The sequence below is a fragment of the Acartia tonsa genome, chromosome 4 (genome assembly GCF_053477335.1).
Source record: "Acartia tonsa isolate MP-2025a chromosome 4, ASM5347733v1, whole genome shotgun sequence".
NCBI classification, from domain to species: domain Eukaryota; kingdom Metazoa; phylum Arthropoda; class Copepoda; order Calanoida; family Acartiidae; genus Acartia; species Acartia tonsa.
In genome coordinates this window covers 43,532,470-43,554,199 of record NC_137263.1, presented here as the reverse complement: position 1 = coordinate 43,554,199, position 21,730 = coordinate 43,532,470, and the positions used below count along the sequence as shown (strand labels likewise).

General features: G+C 32.3%; 1 protein-coding gene across 1 annotated transcript; it reads left to right on the top strand.

The window, feature by feature from the left end:
- Positions 1 to 2,823: 2,823 nt before the first annotated feature.
- Positions 2,824 to 21,320, top strand: fwd (phosphatidylinositol 4-kinase beta fwd). Its single transcript, XM_080158385.1, has 14 exons — positions 2,824 to 2,968; positions 4,179 to 4,670; positions 4,910 to 5,073; positions 6,698 to 6,805; positions 7,218 to 7,809; positions 9,509 to 9,706; positions 10,984 to 11,074; positions 11,299 to 11,854; positions 15,044 to 15,110; positions 16,005 to 16,145; positions 17,065 to 17,208; positions 18,639 to 18,759; positions 20,785 to 20,926; positions 21,132 to 21,320. Exons 1-14 carry the CDS (start codon positions 2,894 to 2,896, stop codon positions 21,172 to 21,174), a joined length of 2,934 nt encoding a protein of 977 aa, XP_080014511.1. The 5' UTR covers positions 2,824 to 2,893; the 3' UTR covers positions 21,175 to 21,320.
- The last annotated feature ends 410 nt before the right edge of the window (positions 21,321 to 21,730 follow it).

Here is a 21,730-nt window from a genome sequence, read left to right as displayed (position 1 = left end):
ATTTGGTTTATAGACTAGAAAATTAGGTTTCACCATGATTTTACATGAAAAAAAAACTTTGAAAAGTAAAGCATTTTTTGGTGCAATATCATTAAATGTTTTGATGAGTTCAAACTGTTCTTAAAAAGCTTTGACACAAAAATTTGATTAAAAATGTATATTTAGAAAAAAAATTATAACTTGTAATATCGTAAACAGTTTAATTAAAGTACTTTTGCAATATACAGCATTTGATGCTTTTCTGTCGTGTTATTTTATTTTGTCCTTTGAACTCAACAAAGCATTTAATGATATTACATTTCAAAGTTCCTTTATAAAAAACCATGGTAAAATCCAACTTTATAGTCGATAAACCGAATATTAAACATAAACCTAGTATATTCACTAAAAAAAATACTATGGATCAATGCTGGAAGGTGCTTAGAATCACTTGCTCTTGTTCGCGGATAGTTCCCTTTTACCCAACAAAAAATATGAAGATTGACCATTTTTAATGAATTTTATACATAATCAATGTTTTCTTTTAAGATATTTAAAAAAAATTAATATGAAATAAAACTTTTAAACATAGATTTTACCCAATGCAATCAAAATATATTAAGTCACCAAAGTTGTTAAGCCAGTAAATTAAAAAACTTTATAAAACTTTGTGGACTAGTGTAATTTAGGACAGGAAATAATATCCAAGAATAGTGAGAAAGCCTCCAACCTTTCTGTTTTTCAAAATTGCACATTCTTAAAAAGGAAATGCTAATTTGTTTTGATAACGACATTGCAAAAATTATGACATAACTTTCTTTATTAATGACGCATTTTTTGTGCCATTTGTTTTTTCATACATTTTTAAATAAGTGATAGAAAACAAGCACGATAATGTTAATTCGGTACTTGCTTACATGTGGTAGACATTAAAAAACTACCCCCCCCTTATTTTTGATTTTTGTCAAAACTAAGCGGGGGGGGGGGGGTTTTCGGTGCTCCGGTCTTCACATGTAAGCAAGCACCGTTAATTCATTGATATATTGCAAAGAATTAAGTTTTTAATGAATCAATTTAGATGAAAACAAAAGGCCTAATTTTACTCTATACCGGAATACAATATTTATGAAGCAAAACACTCTAAAAGCTACGAATTTTACCCAAGTAAAAAAAGACCTTTTGCTCTGATCAAAAAGAACCACAGCAACAGCAAAAATTAATTTTTAAATCCCCTCAAAAAAGTTTATTGGGGACTTAATTCAAATTTAGGCTCTGCAGTTTGATTCTACTGGTGTCATAGTATATTTTTGATATATGTTTTAAAAATAGGTTAAAAACAGTTGAAAACAAAATATCTTGATGAAAAATAATGAAATAATGCACGTTTTCGCCAAGTGATTACTATCAAATCAATGATTCATAATTCTTATTAAAATATTTGAATATTTTTCTCAGATTTAATATTAAATAGGTACCTACTTATTTTATTTGAATGAATTCAAAGAAAATTTAAAGGAATAGTTTGCAGGGGTTGGGGTTGGTAGTCGCGCATTTCTAGTGCGGATTGACTGCGGCATGTTGAAAAAAAAGCGGTATGACTGCGGCTGAAAGAGTGACTCTTACTTTTTGGCTGCTGAAGAAAAAAAACAGACCGAAAAATCAATGCGGCTGCGATTGTCATGCCTTTTTGCTTGTATTTTTCTACCTAACCTACCTCTAAAACTCCTCCCAACCTTTTTTTTCATATTTGTTAAATTTTGAACATTTTTCTAACGGTTGGTTAAACAAATGTGAATAGAAATGTATCCGGGATAAAAAAGATTTAAAATAAATATGTGTTTTTTTTTTAAGTTAGAGAGAAATCCGAATTGTGCCTACAGATCGTAATCAGCATTATACAATTGTATTTTTTTTTACATCTTTCCAGACTTTAGAAGAGAATTTGATAGCATATAAAAATAACTTAAATAATAGGTATTAATCAAAGCAAAATATACAAATTTCATACTAAGTTTTTATCAATTTGATTGATCTATGATTACGACAAATTAGCACAACTGAATTTCCCCTTAGATTGAGAATAAAAATCTTTGTCAATATAAGTCCTTTTTTTCCTAGTAAAAATGTTTTAGCAGGTAAAGTACTTTGCATATCAATATACATATTTTCATCCAAATACAACGCACCTTCCCTGTTAAGCTTAATTACCTAAAAGCCACCTAATTGCTTTTTTCAAGACTTAAAAATCTCCCAAATTGAATTTTTTTTTTAAATCGAAATAAAAAGCTACATTTGGATAGTTTTTAGGTTGTTCAAAAGCTTTGTTATAGTTAGAATGCATGCTTAAAACATTCGTCCAAAAACAAGCCTTCTTTAGACTTAAAAATAGCTTTTTTTGTTATTGTTCTGCTTAAAACAAGTCTAAATAGAGCTTGAGATAATAAATAGTTCTAAAACACTCCTTTAATACTTTAAAACACTTTTTATTTTAAATATTAAAACATAAATTTACTATGTACTATATATGAAATACTTTAGAAGAGTTTATAGTTATATAACACCATAAATGCCAAAGTACTGAGTACCTTTTTATATAAAAAAATATGAAATTTATTTAAATACCCAAAATTTTGTATTAAACTTGTCTGTATAAAAATATAAAATGTTACATACAACCAAAGATCAAGGGGTATCTCAACATTTTTAAAATTATGCATGTTTTTTTTATACATATATAAAATGGATTTTTTTATGTTAAAGCTGGGATGTGTCTTGTTCTTGTTGAGATCCTTCTGTGATAAATGTTGACTGTTTCATGTAACAAAAAAAAACTTATTTCAGATGATTTAACTAATAATGTCGAGGTTGCCAACGCCACAGTTATCCGAGTGCAGTAGTTGTTGTAACAAAAGAAATGGTGTTTGTAAAGGTTGGTGGTGGTCCTGTGGCCACCCAGGGCACATCCCACCCCGCTCCTAGTGGGGAGCAGGCATACTTGCTTTACCTGGAATTTTACAACAATTAAGCTTTAAGTAGCTCAGCAAAAGCATCGATCAACTAAAATGAACAATAAACGTATATTTAAAAGTGTACTGAAAAGGGGTGAGGCTATGCGGATCGGACTCTCTTTTTGTAACAAATTGATTGATTGATTAGCTATAGTTTCTTAGGGTTTGGACTTATGTCATCATGGAGTAGGTCGAGACACTTTTGTGTAGCCACTAGTGTCAGCTCCAGCTCTCAAATTCAAGCACTTTATGACTTGACGCGCTAACTCATGAGAGCTCCTTATTTTTACCTCAACCTCGCCTAGTATGGCAGATGTCCCAAATTGGGTCACTGCCGTGGCTTTACAGTTCCACGTTGTATTACAGCCCTAACTTTCTTACCAAATTTCTGTGCTTTTTTGGATGAGTTCTTTTGTGCTTTAGATTTGGTTACGAAAAGTGTCTCGTCCGCCTCCCCCCTTTAACAATTTATCAGACAATAACGTAAGGAAAATAAAGGTCAATTTTCAGTACCCATCACGAATAAAAGGAATGAAAAGGGTTTGTTATCAGATAAGTGCACTATACAATGCTTAAAAAATCAAAAGGGATATTCTAGTTAATACGATAGTTTGTTTAACTGAAAATCACGACTGACCAAGACATATAAAAAAATAAAATTGCCGTAATGATAGTATATGGACAAATGAGAACAAAGGGTTCAACAAATATGAACTATATAGGAGCATTAAAGGAAGTTTTAAGAAAAGTTGGAAAATATGATTGAAATTTCTGTTTCTTTTAACTTCGATATCATTAGGTTTTGAAATTTTCTGAATTTAAATGGACACATTTAAGATATTAATGGTGTCCTATTGCCTAATATTTCATCAATTATTCTGGGTTTCTTCATTCAAAATGATTTCGATTTAAAAAAATATTTTTTCGTTTGAGGGAAAAAATGACAGGTGTCCCATTTATATAATTTATTCGTTATGTATTAAACATAGGTACATATTCTTTCTAAGTTGAATTTATATGTTATTTCTTATTAATTTTTCTATGTAATTTACGTACTTTACGTACATAGATAAATTACCTATCAAGAATTTATCCTTTATCGTCACTTGTCTGCGAATCAATTCTTTGAACGGCAAACGGACCTAACTAAACAACCTAATTTTACAAGTAATGCAAGTACACAATTTAAAGGAGCCTCAAAATGCCAGTGAAAAGATAAGTGACGACGGCAGCGGGAACGATGAAGCTATCGCCGCTGCCGATAATGCTGCTGCAGCCGCCAACAACCAAAATAATGCTAAGGAAGCCAATGATAATGTTGTAAACTCACACAATGCCCTCCATTTCGCGGTGCTCGACGAAACCCCTGTTTCTCTTGTTGAAGGAAATCCGAACCATTGTCTCAATTCATTCAACATTAGTGTAGCCAAATATGCTTCAAATCAAGATAATTGTGATGTTGATAATAATGCAGCTGATAGTAAAAAATCTTCGAATGATTCTATTAAAAAATCCGCCAATGTTGAAAGTGAAGCAAATGCGGGAATCAAGAACGTTACACACGAAGCCAGTATGGTTGTTGGGAAAGGTGTTGATGATGGGGTAGTTGTTGATGAAGGTTCTGGAGGGGATTCAGGTGTCGGCTCCAGCTGTAGCAGCAGCAATAAAAGTGCCACACCACAGGTATCTTTTCTTCAGTTATTTTTTCGAAGAGCAAATTCTTAAACTATATAAATTACTACTCTTTTCTCCAATTTAATGCTCTAGGTATTATGATTTTTAAAGTTTGCTGTCTTTTTAAAAATTAATTACATAAAACAGGAAAGATATACTTAAATTTGTTTTAATATTAGGAATCAAACAGATAGGTAGGTACATATTTTATTACAATTTTTAATAACATACCTACCAATATTTTGTAGGCCTCCGGACCGAGCCGAGAACCCAGCGAATCTAAACGTTCCTCCCATTCATCCTTGCTGCGATTGTTCGAGTCTAAGCACTTTGACGCTTCAATGGCCATCAACTATCTGTTCATCACGAAGGAGCCCGGAGTTCTGGAGTATATTGGCAATAGACTCTTCAGGTATCAATGACAAGAACAATGTGGTATCAAACTCCCAACCCTTAGTTGCAATTTATGAAAAAAAAAGTCTCTTTAAGGACCCGTCTAAAATTCTAACTTATCAAACTTAAAAAAAAGAATTACACACAGGAACGTTTTATTTTTTTTAGGAATTTCGTAATGGTTCCATTTTGGTTAGATTTAAGATGCTCAGTAATCATTTTGTGGAAAATAAAAGTTAAAGAGGGATTTAAAAGCTTGTATACCTACCCATTGAATTAGTTTAACGTTAGATTGGGGTGATTAAATACTCAAATCAGTCATGAAAACAGTCAGTAGATACCTGAAAAAAATAAAAGTAAACAAAAATAAAACTAGATATCTAATAAACCTATTATTTAAAAGTTTTTCAGTTTCCGTTCTATAGGTGGAAATTTCTGATATAATATATTCTAAAGCTTTAGATATGTTATGTCTATTTACTTTGCATATATACCTAGGTACAATAGTTTTTAAAAGCGAAGCTTTTCTATAATTATTAAAAGCGAAGCTTTTCTATAATTAGGGTCGGTCCGTCCGTACGTCCGTCCGTCCGTCCGAGATAGATAGCGTTTATTCATTAATTTAGGCATGTTAGAATTGTCCTATCGATTTCAAACTTTGCATGATGATTCCTGTAGTAGTTGGGTACGATTTAGAAAGCGTAGCAACTCTATAATCATTACCAGAATGTCCGTACGTCCATTTTAAACATGTTGATTTTTCTACTTTTTTAACAACAAATTTTCAAGTGTTCTAATTATCCTTTTGATCTGATTTTTGGTATATTGATTCCTGGGACAACAAAGAACAATATTATAAGCGAAGCAACTCTATAATCAAGCTAAAAAATGTAAGTATGTCCATAAACATTATCCTGCTTCAAGCAGTTTTTTAACATATTTACTTACAATTTTGCTTCGACTCTTATACTTTTAAATTCTGATTTTTCAGTTCAGATACTATACAAGTGTTAATGTCCGTTTGTCTTACCGTTTCAGTGCTTCGCTTTTATGGATGTTGTCATCCTTGTTAAACAAAGATTTAGGATATATATTTCTCAAGTATAATAAAAATACTTACCTACTGTATTTTCTGACCTAATGACGTTGACAGATTTTTAAGAATATTTTAGTTAAGTTGGTGCATAGGAACAATTAAGTATCAACTAAAAATTAAACTTTACGAGATTAGATACAAGTTTTTAGTTGAATACCTTCTAAAAATATTCTATTAATTGAATTTAATAGTAAAGTTAAACTCGCTTGAAAGATATCTTTTTAACATCTTTTTTCGTGCATTACATTGATATCCAAAGTTTTTAAATACAGTGGCTAAAAAACTTTGGGTACTTTTATTAGATCTCGATTGTTAAGTTCAAACTAGCAATGTCCAAATTTTACATTCAATAATTTAAAAAACCAGAAGGTGTAATTTTGTTTATCATCATTATGGAGGATTTATATTACTTTGTCGTCTATTACACCTTTAGACTAGTTCCATAATGAATTACTGATGATATTTGTAGACTCGAACCACCTACCTCCAGTGGGTATACTTCTCATATTCCACTTTGATTTGAATATATTTTGTGATTGATTTTCAGTTTTGAAGACAGTACTGTGGACTTCTATCTGCCCCAGCTGATGAACATGTACATAACTATGCATCCAGTGGCGGAGGTTTTACATCCATACCTGGTCCAAAGATGCAGGTTAGTCACTCAGAATGCCTAGTCAAGAATAGGGGAGGGGGGGGGGATTGTTTTCCGTTTGTTTGTTGATTTCTTTAGGTCAGGTTGTATTGGGTACAGGGTAGCTTTGCAAGGATAGGGCACCGCAAGATAAGGGTACTCCCCGTATAGGTGGGCATATTGGAAAAAATTTACCCTAACTAAACTAACATCTTTGTACAGGCCAAATACCTATATATTTCAAAAACAAAAGTTTTCATACCCTTTATATTCCATTTGTTGAAAGAGATTGGGGTAGGATCAGTGCTTGAGAGAGGCACATTAATAGAAAGCACACTTTGTGACTATGTATTCTTCAAACATTTCGCAATCGTCCAAGAGAACTAATAATAATTTTGAATTTGAATAAGTAATAACCAGAGTTTTTTTTCAGAAATTGTGTCGATTTTTCTCTGAAATGTGCATGGTTGTTGGAAGCGTACTGCTGCAATCACAAGAAGAAATCCCAGGGTGCTCGGCTTCGAACCCTTATCCTGTCAGGTGACCTTGTGCCGACAAGCAATAAATCTAATCAACTGGAGAGTAGAACGGCCTGGAAAACAAGTTTTCGCGGGCACAAGTGTCCTGCTGTTACGCCAAAGCCATCCGCAACACGTGATCTGTTGACGGCGCCGCGTCCGCATGAGTTCCACACTCCCACCGACTCTCATATGCAAAGTCTCGGCGTTGGTCCTAGCGGCGGCAGCAGCGGTATAGCGAGCACGCATCGAACGCAAATTCGAACTCACATGCGGTCCAGATCAGACGCAACTGGCATTCATCACCCGCCGCCAATTGGATTGCTCAATCTGGACTTAGAGTTGCGGTCGCGGCTACAGCTTGGGGATATAACCTCTGGCCGCGCATTTGATAACGGTTGCCAATGTTTTAACTCGCAGCGAGGTGTGGTTAATCAGCTGCGTGGTGAGATGCATCATTGTTCTTGTGGAGCTCCTAGGCTTCAACCTCAACTAGAATTTTTAAAGGTATTATTTTCTAGAAATATATCTTTCCAAATATATTATACAGTTACACCCTTGTTTTAAAGAATTAATTTTTAGGAAACGTATTTACAGGGTGGCCACAGACTTTTTTTCAAAATAGTATAAAATAGTATGCAAAAAAAAAGTAAATAGTATGCAATAGTATGTAAAATTTTAAAAAATAGTATGCAATAGTATGTAAATTTTTTAAAAATAGTATGAAATAGTATGCATTTTAAACAAAATAGTATGAAATAGCAAGCATTTAAAACACTATAGGGCCTTAAAATGTTGGTTAGCTATCAGGAAATCATTACTTTCTTGTCTTATTAGATTGAAAAACATAGTAACAAACACCAACATTCTATTCTGAAAAAAAAATTAAAAAAATGAGCTAAGAATTAGTAAAAAAATAAGTTGTTTATTGACTATTAAAAATTTTGGACTAGTAAAATAATTTTGTTGTGCACAGTGTCATAATTCATATCGTGATTTTAAAAAGAAATATTATATAAAAAAATTGAAAGTTCAAATATAATAATAAATAATAATAAATAAAGGTAAAGTTTCTGACAGGGGCGTCCAAGCTTTTTATTTTGGGGGGGGTAAAATGGCGCGCGAAGCGCGCCGCAAATTTTTTTTACCCCCCCCAAAATTTTTACCCCGGGGTAAAATTTGCTTGGGGGGGGGGGGGGGTAATTACCCCCTCTGAAATCTGTTGGCAGGGGTAAATTTAGTTTACCCCTCCCAAAATTTACCCCCGGGGTAAAATTTTGGGGGGGGGGGGGTAATTTAAATTTTGTTAAATATATAGTATTAAAAATTTTTTTTATTAGAGATTTTTTATTTTGGGGGGGGGGGGTAAATATCCCCTCCTAAATGGTTTAATAAATAATATTAATAAAAGTTCAAATAATAAATATTTTACAACAAAATGAGAGGATCTTTCTAATGACATAGAGAAACACATTATATTTATATTAGTTTGTTAGGAGTTAATCATAAACCTCAGTAACCTGTAGGATCATTTAATAATAAAAGTACTCCTCAATGATATTAAAATTTAAAAGGAGAAATCTTTACATTGAATGTAGAAATACCAATAACTTTCAATAAAGGTACAACAATCTGAACTGAAAGACTACTTTCTTCTGGAAACATTTCTAAAAAAAAATTGAAAACAAAGTAGCGAGTTTGCCGCATTTTCACAGTAGCATAGATAGGCATTTAGGTTAGGTAAGTGTTAATGATTGCCCCGCAGGGTTAGAGCCCCCCACAGGGACTAGAAATAGGAGAAAAGATACTGTGAAAATGCGATGAAACCTGCTACTTGGCTTTCTTTTCATGATCAAAAAAATCAGTTTGTTTTAGTTACCTAAAAATTGAAGATTTATCTGAAATCCAAAGAAATAGTGGAAATAGTATGCAATTTTGGACAATAGTGGAAATAGCATATTTTTTTGGAATAGTTTGCATAGTATGCAAAAATAGTGGAAATAGCATATTTTTTTGGAATAGTTTGCATAGTATGCAAAAATAGTGGAAATAGTGGAAATAGTGGAAATAGTATGTTTGTGGCCAGCCTGTATTTATATAAATCTATGGAACTTTCGAGGGGTAAAAGAATGATACACTTTCTAGAAAAAAGAAACTTATTTTATGTGTTAATTCTATTTAAATTAACTTTATTATAAAATTATAGGCCTTGGTGAACGTAGGGCGTAGATTAGCGCAGCTACCTGACCGCGAGACCAAAACGCAGCGGTTGCTGGCCGAATTGTCCACGCTAAACCTGAACCTGCCCGCCAGAGTTTGGCTGCCGCATCGGACTCCGGACTTTTCTCATTTTGTTGTGAGAATCCCGCCACAGGCTGCAAGTGTCCTTAATTCTAAAGATAAAGTAAGTATTTGGGGAAAAGGGATATTTCCATCAAATGTTTTGAATGTTGATTGACTGCTAAGTTTTTTATTGTATGCTTGTTAACTTAATAGGAGCAAAAAAGATTAAAATTGATTTAGTACCTAATAAATAATGATTTGATTATGACGTCCTAAGGTCTATAATACCAATTAATTTGTATAAATAAGGGTAGGTACTTATTTACCTTTCAATGATATTAGATCTATGTATATTTTTAATTGAATGTTAATAACTTTTATGCTAATTAGCTGTAATGATAACCGGTTAAAAACGTATTTTAAAAGATTAATCTTTCAATGTTTGCAGTCAAAAAAGCATTCGACAAAGACATTACTTTCCATTTACAGTAACAGCTTTATTAGTTTAAGGTCCCACTTGTATAATATAGCTACTCACTGAGAGGGGGAAGTTTGGTCTTTAAATTACACTTTACTTCATTGGATTGGTAGTTTTGAACTATTAGTGTTCAATAGGGTGCACGTGGGTTCATATCGGAATTAGACAAAGCGGGGATATGCAACAGATAAAATTAACCTTAAAAACATTTCTGACCGAAAAAGAATTTTAAAAGATTGAGTTTTAGAACACGACCACTTAAAAATAGAATTCATTACTTATTAGTATGCAAAGACGACATTCAAAAATTTTTTTGAATCAGAACTATGGCTTCATGGTGCTCCCTGGAAAGACCTTGTGGAGCTGAATCAGGAACTTTTGTCCGTTTCAAAATATCTCGTTCCTAGCCTTAGAAATCACTAAAAAACCAAAATTTTTAAAGGTTTATAGAGAATTGTCCAATTTGTAGAGGTTTTTTAGATTTTCTCAGGCTAGGAGCGAGATTTTTTGAAACGGACAAAAGTTCCTGACTCAGCTCCTCAAGGCATTTCCAGGGAGCACCATGAAGCCATAGTTCTGATTCAATAAATTTTTGACTCCCATTTACAAATAGCTATACAATTGAATGTCTGGTCGTCAGCGGTTTTAAGACTTAGGATAAATTTTAAATCATCCAGAGGTGTATTATATCTATATAAATTGAGTGCAGATCCCCGCTTTGGCCTTAGAAAAAAAATGTCCAAAATCGACCCACCCTAGTGTTCAAACCTTTCAACCAATGATTCTAATCTATAGAAAGTATTTTTTATCATAGGAGTTTTATATCAATTTAACATTTGTTGTCTTATCCCTTAAGATCCCTTCTTGTTCAGTGATTCATGAATCCATGGCTGCCTTTGAATAATATTTTCCTTGTTTAGGCTCCATTCATCATATACGTGGAGGTGGTAACGGTCAGTGATCTAGCCACTTCACCTGTACCCAAGAAAATACAGAATGCCCTTCGACAGGAATGGATTCAAAATTTGTGATTAGTCATATTGGTTATATGTATTAGGTTATATTGGAGACAGGGTAGCTCCGCATGGGTCAGGCTTAAAGAAAGTAAAAAAATAGATTCTCTTATGTTTAACTTCGTTTAAAAAAGAGAGGGGGTTCTAAACTCGCTTTGCACTTTAAGGGAGAGCACCTACATATGATATATTAAAATAATGTGATATCCATACGTCTCCAGGTAAAATCTGAGGAACAGCTGCCAGACGTCGAGGGAGCAAGGGGTTGCCAGTATGACCTCGATCAGACCGTTGTGTCGGCTGCCGAGACCGGCTCGCTCAACTCCTTCTGTCTGACCCCAGAGGATGCTGATTGTTGGTCCCAAGACGACGACGAGATCACGGCTCAGTATCAGACCCTGCGACGCATCCACCCGGACAAGGACACCATCAGTCAGATGTCAGTAGAGTCGACCGACTCGCGCGAGCCAATATTCATTGCTGCAGCCGAGATCCGCCGACGGTTGTCAGAATCAGTTGACGCGCCCCGCTCACGAACTGGGTTCCAGCGCGATCCCGAGGACCCGTCGGCCAGTGTCTTGAAGGAGCCTTGGGAGGAGAAGGTGAAGCGGATCCGCAGCTCCAGCCCGTACGGCAACCTGCCCACCTGGAGTTTATTATCTGTGATAGTGAAGTGTGGAGATGATCTGAGACAAGAACTGCTTGCCTATCAATATTTGACGTTGCTGCAAAAGATCTGGAAGGAAGAGCATGTCCCGCTCTATGTTAGGCCCTACAAGTAAGTTATTTTGTGGTTCTATGAAAGACACATTCAAAAATTAATATTTCTTCACCCATTTCATTTTGTTCTATGAATATAAAAAACAGGCGGCAAACCACCCATGTCAATAGGGTCACCAAAAAGGGACATAAATGAAGCTTCACTGAAAGGGAGAACCATATAGGTCCAGTGGTTACTGTTTTTTTTTAGTAGGAACTAAAGACAATAACACCCAATAAATATCGATGTCTTAAGTTATTATGGAACATTATTGAATTAGATGAGCAAATTAAGATTCTAGATGAATCTATTTAAAATGATAAAAATAGTTTGCTATTAACTGGTAAAGTGTTGTTTTTATTAGTATTTTTAGCCAAATTCAACAAAAATTTGGATTACAATTTTCATGAATTTAACCATAAACAATGATTAAACTAATTACAGAGCTTTTATTTATAGACATTATATTTTTATGATTATCTATAGAAAACCTGTCCTATAGTGAACCGGACGTTATTTTTTATGTTTTTTAAGTAACTTGTCCCAAGGGGAACCCCTGTTCAATTTTTTTATAACTCTTGTGAAATATGTGGAAAAAGATTATCTAAAATTGGTGTTTTGGCTATACATATTTGGAAAAAAATAGACCATTCTCATGTAATTTATGTGGCAAATCTCTTTAACTTTTTTCGATATTGTCAAATAAAAAAAGTTTGGTCTGGTCAATGTTAAAAATTCTTTAACATAAAATCATATCTATCCAATGCCTAATATATTCTACTAAGACATATAAAAGTTCACTACTCTAAGTACCCTAACTCTTTAAATACACTTCATAGAACTATCCCTTTACTTAAATTTCATTCAGGATTTTAGATACCTATTTAATTAATATAATAAACAAATTTTACATAACTAATTGGTTTATTTTAGCTAAATATAAATAGCATTATATTAAGAATCTATGCAAAATATTTTGTAAATAAAAATTCCGGGATGAAGGAATAGGTACATGAATTTTGAATTTTTAAATGCATTGCATCTCTATAAGTGTTGTCTACCCCACTGACCGACCGACTCATTCTTAAATTAATCAGTTATTTTTGTATTTGCTTTGGATAACCTTTTTATTTTCTGATTTATATTTGCGCAAAATTTTTTTTGTAATAATTCTCCCCCCCCCCCCCCCATCATGTTTGAAATTCATTGAGTACATTTGTTATGAAAATGGAGATATCAACGTTTTCTTGGTGTTTTTTTTTACTTATTACCTCTTAATGTGGTTATTTCTTCCAGATTGTTCTGAAAACGATTATTTTCCGGTCAATTAGAACCGGTCCTGTGCAAAACTAAAAAAGGATTAATGATATTGTATTTGAAAATATTTTCCACAAATAATAATAATAATATAAACTTAATCCCTGCTTTGCTGGTCCGGGTACACGGCCCCCCGAGACCAACAAAACTGGAATCTAAAATCTAAAAACTGTCTGTGATACAATCCGATAAATAATAAATAAAAGGAACGAATTTACTAACGTCCACACTATTTATAGAGTAGCTGCTGTACTAATATAAAATTATATTTGTTATATCCAGCTAATTTTGATGCAAATAATCTAACAAAGAATTTTTACATAATTGGATATTTGTTAGAATACAGGTTACGTCAAATATTGTTTACATCCTATAACAGGTCTAAATATTTCCTTTTTCAAACATTTTAACCATATTATTAACCTCTTTCTTTGCTTTTATTTGATTAGTATCTTCGCCCCTTGCGTCTAGGTCTTCATACATTCCACCTGGCCGATGGTAAAATTTTCTGCAAATTGTTCAAGGATTGGTCTAGCCGTTTACGAGATCTTAGTTGAGATAAAGATATTTTGAGTCAACAAAGTAAAAAATATTAATCCCTGCATTTGTTTCATTGATATTCATCCAAATTTTTTTTGACAAAACTAATTTTTATTCTTTTTTTAATGTAGAAATTTTGACTAAATAATGGTTTATTTTATAAAATAAAATTTAAAACCTTTTTAGATTTTTTGGGATTGTTTCATTTCTAATGCAGGGGGGAGGGATACGACTTTTGAAGAAAAAATGTTACACCATTCATAATAAAAATACTTTGATAAATTCACTGAGTGAAAAAGTCTTTGATACTTCTTAGTTATTTATTGAAATATATTTCAGTGGACATTGCACCCTCTTCAGTCTTGTAGTTTAACTGGATGTAAAAAATACTTTGAATAGTGAAAAGGTTTTGAATGATTTTTCTTTGTGTGCCATTTCTTTGTTTTCTATTATAAAAGGGATGACAATATACATAAAAGCGAAGCTCTAAACTCAGAAGGAATGACAAACGGACAATAACTCTTAAAATCGTCAGAACTTAATAAGTCGAACATTACTTTTTAAGTCGTAACAAAATGCTACAAAATTTATTTGTTACAAAATTGCTTAAATACAGGATACAGTAAAAGGACATACTTACATTTTTAGGATTTGATATAATATTGTAATTTGTTGTCCTAGGAATCATTATTCCAAAAAATAATATAGATAGGATGATTATATCATTTAAAAAGTTGTTGTCAAAAAGTTCAAAATTTAGGATGTTTAAAATGGACGTGCAGACTTTCTGGTCATTATTATAGAGTTGCTACGCTTCCTAAATTGTACATAACGTATAGGAATCATCAAGCAAAGTTTGAAATCGATAGGACATTTCTAACTGTCCTAACGAAAAGAGCTAGCCGTTACGAACGATTCGTCCCTAATTACAAAAGCTTCGCTTTTAAAGAACAACATTTTTTTTCACATGATTAATACATCTTCATAATTGAAGTGCCTTATAGAGGTCTAAAAATAGATTTAATATGATGTCAAATCATTCATAAGTATTTAAAAATAGTTTCAATTAGTAAAATAGAATAGGTAATATTATTATATTACTAAATTCTAACATATTTATGTTTAGAAGTAACAGGATGTTTTTGTCTGTATGTCTGCGAGTCTGTCAGAGTTGCATGCATAGTCTTTGTAGAAAGGGGGGGGGGGGGGGGGGTATTATTTCACCATGTATTATCCATTCCCCTTATTCCTAACATCATAAAAGATATTTTTCCATTTAAATTCATTACCATATTGCCTAAGGACTACATGATAAGAAATATTTACAACTAACACAAACCTTAATTTTAGGATTTTGGTGCTTTCTAATGATAGTGGATTGATAGAACCAATTTTAAATACTGTTTCATTACATCAGGTTAGTATTATTAATAGCGAAGCTACTCTTTTATTTACTTTGTTTTTGTCCGTCTGTCAACTGACATTCCGACAGTCCATAATACCCGATAAACAACCAACCCTTTGGTTATACGACCTTTGTCTGGAAGTCTTAAAACTGCATGGTAATGAGTTGCGCCTGTTTCTAGACTAAAGCATTCCCCCTATATCTACTATTGTATTTAATATATATAAACACAGAGGTTATTTTTTTAACATTTTATTGATGGAAGACAATTGTTTCACTATTAAATAGATCATCAGTTCCAATTAAGATATATAAAATAAGAGTTAAAAAATATACATATGTCTTTGCATTTTGAATCCCACGCGCCTGACATAGTAGTGCAGCAGTATGTACCATTTTTAACGTCTCTAGTATGATGGAGTACAAGGCGTTCCTGCAACTGGCAGAAATACATCTGGATGTTTTTTTTTGTCAAATGTAAAAAAAACTCTGCCAAAAATACAGTCATACTTAAAGTACCCGTCAAAATTGTCAATTTACATATATTTCTTGCCAATTTTACATCTAAACTTTTTTATATGTTATAAATAGGTACATCCTATACATTTTAATTAATAATAAACAATAGTGAACTGTATAGTATATACTATCAATACAAAAACATGCATAAATGTTATATTAAAATTATAGTTAAATGTTAAAAATCTTCAAAATTGATGGGGTGTGATCTAGACTCGAACCCGACAACTCCCTGTAACCAATTACGCTAATGCCTTGGGATTTACAAAACAGATGTTATTTTTTATCTAATTATTAGGTTTTCTAGAACAAAATTTTATTTTAATATGATAATCAAAAATGTATTTGATTCATATTTTGTTATTATATTTTATTTTTTATAATCAGGTGAAAAAGAACAGTAAGAAAACTTTGCTTGAATATTTCCTGTCCGAGTTTGGGGCTCTAAACTCTGAAGAATTTTTGTGCGCGCAGAGAAACTTTGTCCACAGTTGCGCAGCTTATTCTATAGTTTCTTATCTAATACAGGTAAAGATGATTAGTGTTTTTTAGTAGCAAGTTAATTACTCACCTATTTTTCATGTCATTTTTGGGTAAAGAACTGTTGTTTTACCCTTTTTACCAATTAGGGTATCGTCATTTGTATGACCCCAAGAACCTTCAAAACAACGGCCTCCTAAAAGTCTTTCTGCATTAGTGTGTTTTTAGCACTTAAATGAGCCCTTCGTGTCTCCCTATTTTAGCTGATTTTCATCGAATTTTTAAATTTTTTTTCGGCTGAAAGCATTAGAAAATAATGTCCAGCTATGCACTAATTAAATGTTTTCTATGCCACTGAGGTAGGACTAAAGTGTTTCTATCCAATTGAAATTTTGCTTGTCTTGGCCATTTTTCTTTAAATTTTCTGAAATTATATGAAAAAACCTTTTCTAGACGTTCCATGGTTGTATGTATATTGTATATATTGTTCATACTCGAAAGTAACGGCTAACGGCTGGCGGCTCAGACGTTTAGCCATTTTTGGATTTTTTTCGAGGCAAATCATCACGAAACATATCTCCTCATAATAATCTTTGCTGCTACAAAACGTTTTCAAACTGTTCTAGCCGGCAGTTGCTGGTACTAGAAATTTTAAAAAATGCTTTTTTGTATCATTTCACATGATTTAAAGCAAAAATATGTTTCAAGTAGTTGATTCCTACGTAATTTATGACAGATTTGCCCTTAAAATAGCAAAAAACGGCTGAGCCGTTAGCCGTTACTTTTTTCAACTTTTTGTTCGATTTAGGGAAAATAGACCTACCAAGGATTACTCATGCAAAATTTCAGATCGAAAATCGAATTCTAAGTGTCATTTATACATTGATTACGAGATGGATGCATTAAAAAAAAAAACCTTATTTCCCAAAGGTAAAGTTTTTAAGAAAACTAACATTTTTATTTTCAGGTTAAAGATCGGCACAATGGAAACATATTATTGTCAAACGAAGGCCATATTATTCATATAGACTACGGATTCATACTCTCCGCCTCGCCTAAGAATCTGGGATTTGAAAATTCTCCCTTCAAACTGACGCCCGAGTTTGTAGAGGTAGGTTATTTGAAAATGCCGTTTCTCAAAATTGTACGCAATATTTTAAGAGGGACGCAAATTTCTTATATCAATTTTATTTTTAACTTCGCTAGGATAACAAGATGCATTTTTCTCAAACCGCAAAAACCAAGATCTGAAATTTAAGTGACCCTTCCAATATTGCGTATGACTGCGTACGCCTTTAAGAAACGGCATTTTCTTATTTATAATCGTTTATTTGTATATATTTCTATAAGTATAGCAAAAGCAAACTACTAAATGTTTGGATTGATCAATATGTGTAAAGTATTGTTATACAGTTGGAATAGATATCAGATAGCAAAATCATGACAAGAAAAGCAAAGATTATTTATTTAAAATTTTGAACAACCTTGTTTTTATAAAGTCTGCCATAAAACCTCTCTCTATATATGATTTATTTAAGGCTGAATTTCCGTGACTTTAGCAAAGCAACTGATAAAAATGGCCATAAATCAACTCACTTCAGAAGTGACTTTATGAAGAACTTTATAAAAGCAAACTTGTTCAAAATTTTAAATAAATAATCTTTTCTTTTCTTGTCATGGTTATGCGATAACTCCAGTGGGTGAAAATTTAACTTGAAATTTTCAAATCTAATTTTCTCAAAAACGGCTGCATTTTAGATTTTATTGAAAAGTGAAATGAAGTTACCTAACCCAGGGTAATGAAATGCACTATGTCCCATTTAGGTTCTGACACTAAAGTCAAAGCATCTTCGAACGCACTGTGTAGGTATCGTTAACAAACAAAGAAGACATCTTCCTAGTTAACAAATCACCGTATTTGATTTTTAAAATCTGCCATTTAACAAAGATGATATTATCGATCCAGACCCTTTACCCCCTCCCCTCCGATCGATAAGATTGACTGCCAACCCCTGTTAAAAAATTTGTATATTTGTAATATCTTTACATATTTTCAAATCGTTGTTGGTGTGTTTCTGGTTCACTACTTTTTGACCTTACTGTTCTTGTTATCTTTTAATTTTAGATTTATATTGTTTAATTACATATTAGGTATTGAAAAATAGAATCCTTAAACAAAATATAATTAGATTAAAATTTAAAACTATTTTTAATTATATGCATTTTTGTACTTATTTAACCGTCCAAATATATTTCAAACCATTTATGATAATTCCTGTAACAGTTTGGTAATTCTACAGCAACTTTATAATCTTAACAGAAAGTTCGTATCGGTCCATTTTAAACTTATTGATTTCATAGATATTTTGAGGTGTAAAATTTTCTGTATTTAAGTTATTTAACTCAAACTTTTGTGCATTTCTTTTAAAAAAAATTCTTCTAATTTAAATTGCCGTCACTTAATGTTTATCAATCTTTCGTTTGTGCGTCCAATTTGTTAAGCTTTGCATTGATTGATAATGCCATTCTTGTTCTTTTTAGGTCATGGGTGGTGAAGGTGGAGACATGTTCGAGTACTTCAAGATTCTGATCCTGCAGGGACTGGTGGCCGCCAGGAAACACGAGGAGAAGTTTATCAATCTTGTGGATGTGATGAGAGCAGGTATTGCCATTAAAACACATAACTGCAACATTAACGTAATAAAGATAAAACTTTTATCATAACAAGGATGACAACATCCATAAAAGCGAAGCACTGAAACGGTAGGACAAACGGACATTAACACTTGTATAGTGTCAGAACTGAATAATCAGAATATAAATGTATAAGAGTCGAAGCAAAATTATAAGTAAAATTGTTGAAAAACTGCTTGATACAGAATAATGTTTATGGATATACTTACATTTTTAGGACTTGATTATAGAGTTGCTTCGCTTATAATGTTGTACTTTGTTGTCCCAGGAATTAGTATACCAAAAATCAGATCAATCGGATTATTAGATCACACAAAATTTGTTGTTAAAAAAGTAAAAAAATCAACATGTTTAAAATGGACGTACGGACATTCTGGTAATGATTATAAAAGTGCTCCGCTTTCTAAATCGTACCTAACTACTACAGGAATCACCATGCAAAGTTTGAAATCAATAGGACAACTCTAACATGCCTAAAATAACGAAAAAAGCTATCCGTTACGGACGGACGTACGGACGGACGTACGGACGGACCAACCCTAATTATAGAAAAGCTTCGCTTTTAAAAAATAGGTGTTATGTACATTTTGATAAAAGTCGATAAATACTTTCTTTTCATTTTTTCCAAATTCCATGTATTCATTAGTGACGATTTTTTTTACAAAATATCATTAGATTACTCTCCAATGACTTTCCTATATACAATTTGCTATGTCATTTGCTTGTTTGCGATTTTGTTGCTAAAACGAGTCTTTTCTACAATTATGATCTGTCCGTAATTCAACATTTAATCGTAAATAAATCTCTTGATTTCAATAAGTTTGCATGATGATTCTTGTAGCAGTATGGTATAATTTAGAAAACGTTGAAATAATTATCCTATTATTTTCATTTTTAAAATAGTAAATCCTAGGATGATTAGAAGCAGGAGCATTTCTTAAATCAAGTTTTACTGTTCGATTGTCAGACTGTTTGAGTTTTAAAGCTTTTCTTTAATGAAAGTTATATTTCTTGTAGAAAAAAGAAAAAAATTGAACGTGATCATATTTGTAAATTGTTGATATGATCACAAAAAAATCATTTTGTCTGCAATCAATTTTAATCTTTGCAATTGACAGCAAAAACGTATAAAAACCTTTATATCCATTCATTTATGTAAGTTTTATGCAATTAATTAAATGAAAAAGAGAGATTTGTTGCAAAATATTACATTTTTACTCAGATAATTTTTAATGAACAAAAAGAAAATTTTTGAAGATATTTACTTAATTTTATCATTAAAAGCTAAAAAGTATAAGGACAATAATGACCAAAAAGAGCAGTTCAAGTTCCAAGTATTTCATAGCCTTGGTATATATTATTTTTTAAAAAGGGTGGGAGTGGCCATTGGACTGTAAATTATAATGATACCTAAAGTTTTATATGCACGATCTCACAGTCGCTTGAATAAAACTTTGGGTACTATTATTAAATCCACGGTTCTTTCAATAAATAGCAAAGACCAAACTTACTTTTCTATCAATAACTACATATAATATACAGAAGAGTTTAAATTGGGTTTTATGTAGTTTCAATTTATTGTCCATTATATATTCTCCTAAGGTGCCTGTTTTAAAAGCCTTTTAAAAAATGCATATTTACAGTTGTGAGTAAAATAATGCCAATAATGAATACTAGAGTGATCAGGAATCTAAAGGGATAAGACAATGGCCGATAAATTGATGTACATCCCCAATGATGAGAAGAAGAAAAAATACCTTTCCACTGATTAAAATTAGTGGTTGAAACGTTTGAACTTAATGAAATAACCAATTAAAATTCACTGAAGTCTCCAAAGTTGTTAAGCTAACGAATAAGAAAACGCGTTATTATAAAACTTTGGGGACTAATAAACAGTCCATTGTCCCATTGATAGTCTTAGTATCATCGAACTATCTAAACTTGGAATCAACATTATGTACCATACCCACTCACGTGGAATAATTTTGCTTAGGTTCCCAGCTGCCATGTTTCAACAGCAGTAGCAGCACTGTGCAGGCCATGAGGAGCAGGTTCCACATCAACCTGACCGAGGAGAAGCTTCACACACTTGTGGATCAAATGGTCAACCACTCCATCAACTCTCTCACCACTAAGTATGTCCTTACTATTGGCATCGTAGTTGCAGGGACGTCGCGTCTAAGGGGTGGGGGTGAATACCCCCCTCCCCACTAAATGAACGTTGGGGTTCAAAAATTTATTTTTAAATTTTTAAATTTTGTTTCTAGCTGATGACATTTCAAATATTTTTATTCTCAGGAAAGCTTTATATTATGATGAATACAAATGTTTTTTTTTCAGGTTGTACGACAACTTCCAGTACTACACAAATGGTATACTCTAAATAAATTTTGTTAGATCAACAATATAAAAAAGTATTTATCGTTATATTTTATCATCATTTGTTTACATTTTCTATTTATATCATATTAATAATTAAAACTACATATTCCGCCTCTGTATTTAATAAAATGTTAATGATCATGTTTATTTGTGCGTGTTTTTTCATGCCCTTTTTTTTTTGCAAAATAAAGGCATATAGCTTTTACATTTTCCACCAATTCAAAATTCAATGATTTTTCGTTATTTGAATACTCACTTTACCTTTCTATAATGGCCTTTAATTTCTATAATTAGGGTCGGTCCGTCTGTACATACGTACGTCCGTCCGTAACGGTTAGCTCTTTTTATTAATTTAGTCTTTTTTAACTGGCAAAGATACTATATAATATTCTTATTTGATGTCAAATTGTCTTCGTCTGAAATGGTACTTTGACCATTATAAAGATTTTTTCCAAGTTCTGAGAAAAGGGGACATTTTACTGTTAATTATACTGGAACCAAAATTATTATCTTAAAAGGTTTAAGATAATTCTTGATTTAATTGGTCGGTTCAAACT

Bases quoted from the DNA above. Each gene is read 5' to 3' on its own strand.
- fwd (XM_080158385.1), top strand. From the start codon at position 2,894: ATGGTGTTTGTAAAGGTTGGTGGTGGTCCTGTGGCCACCCAGGGCACA. The intron at 4,671-4,909 runs GTATCTTTTCTT...AATATTTTGTAG, and splicing joins ATAAAAGTGCCACACCACAG to GCCTCCGGACCGAGCCGAGA. The intron at 9,707-10,983 runs GTAAGTATTTGG...TTCCTTGTTTAG, and splicing joins TCCTTAATTCTAAAGATAAA to GCTCCATTCATCATATACGT.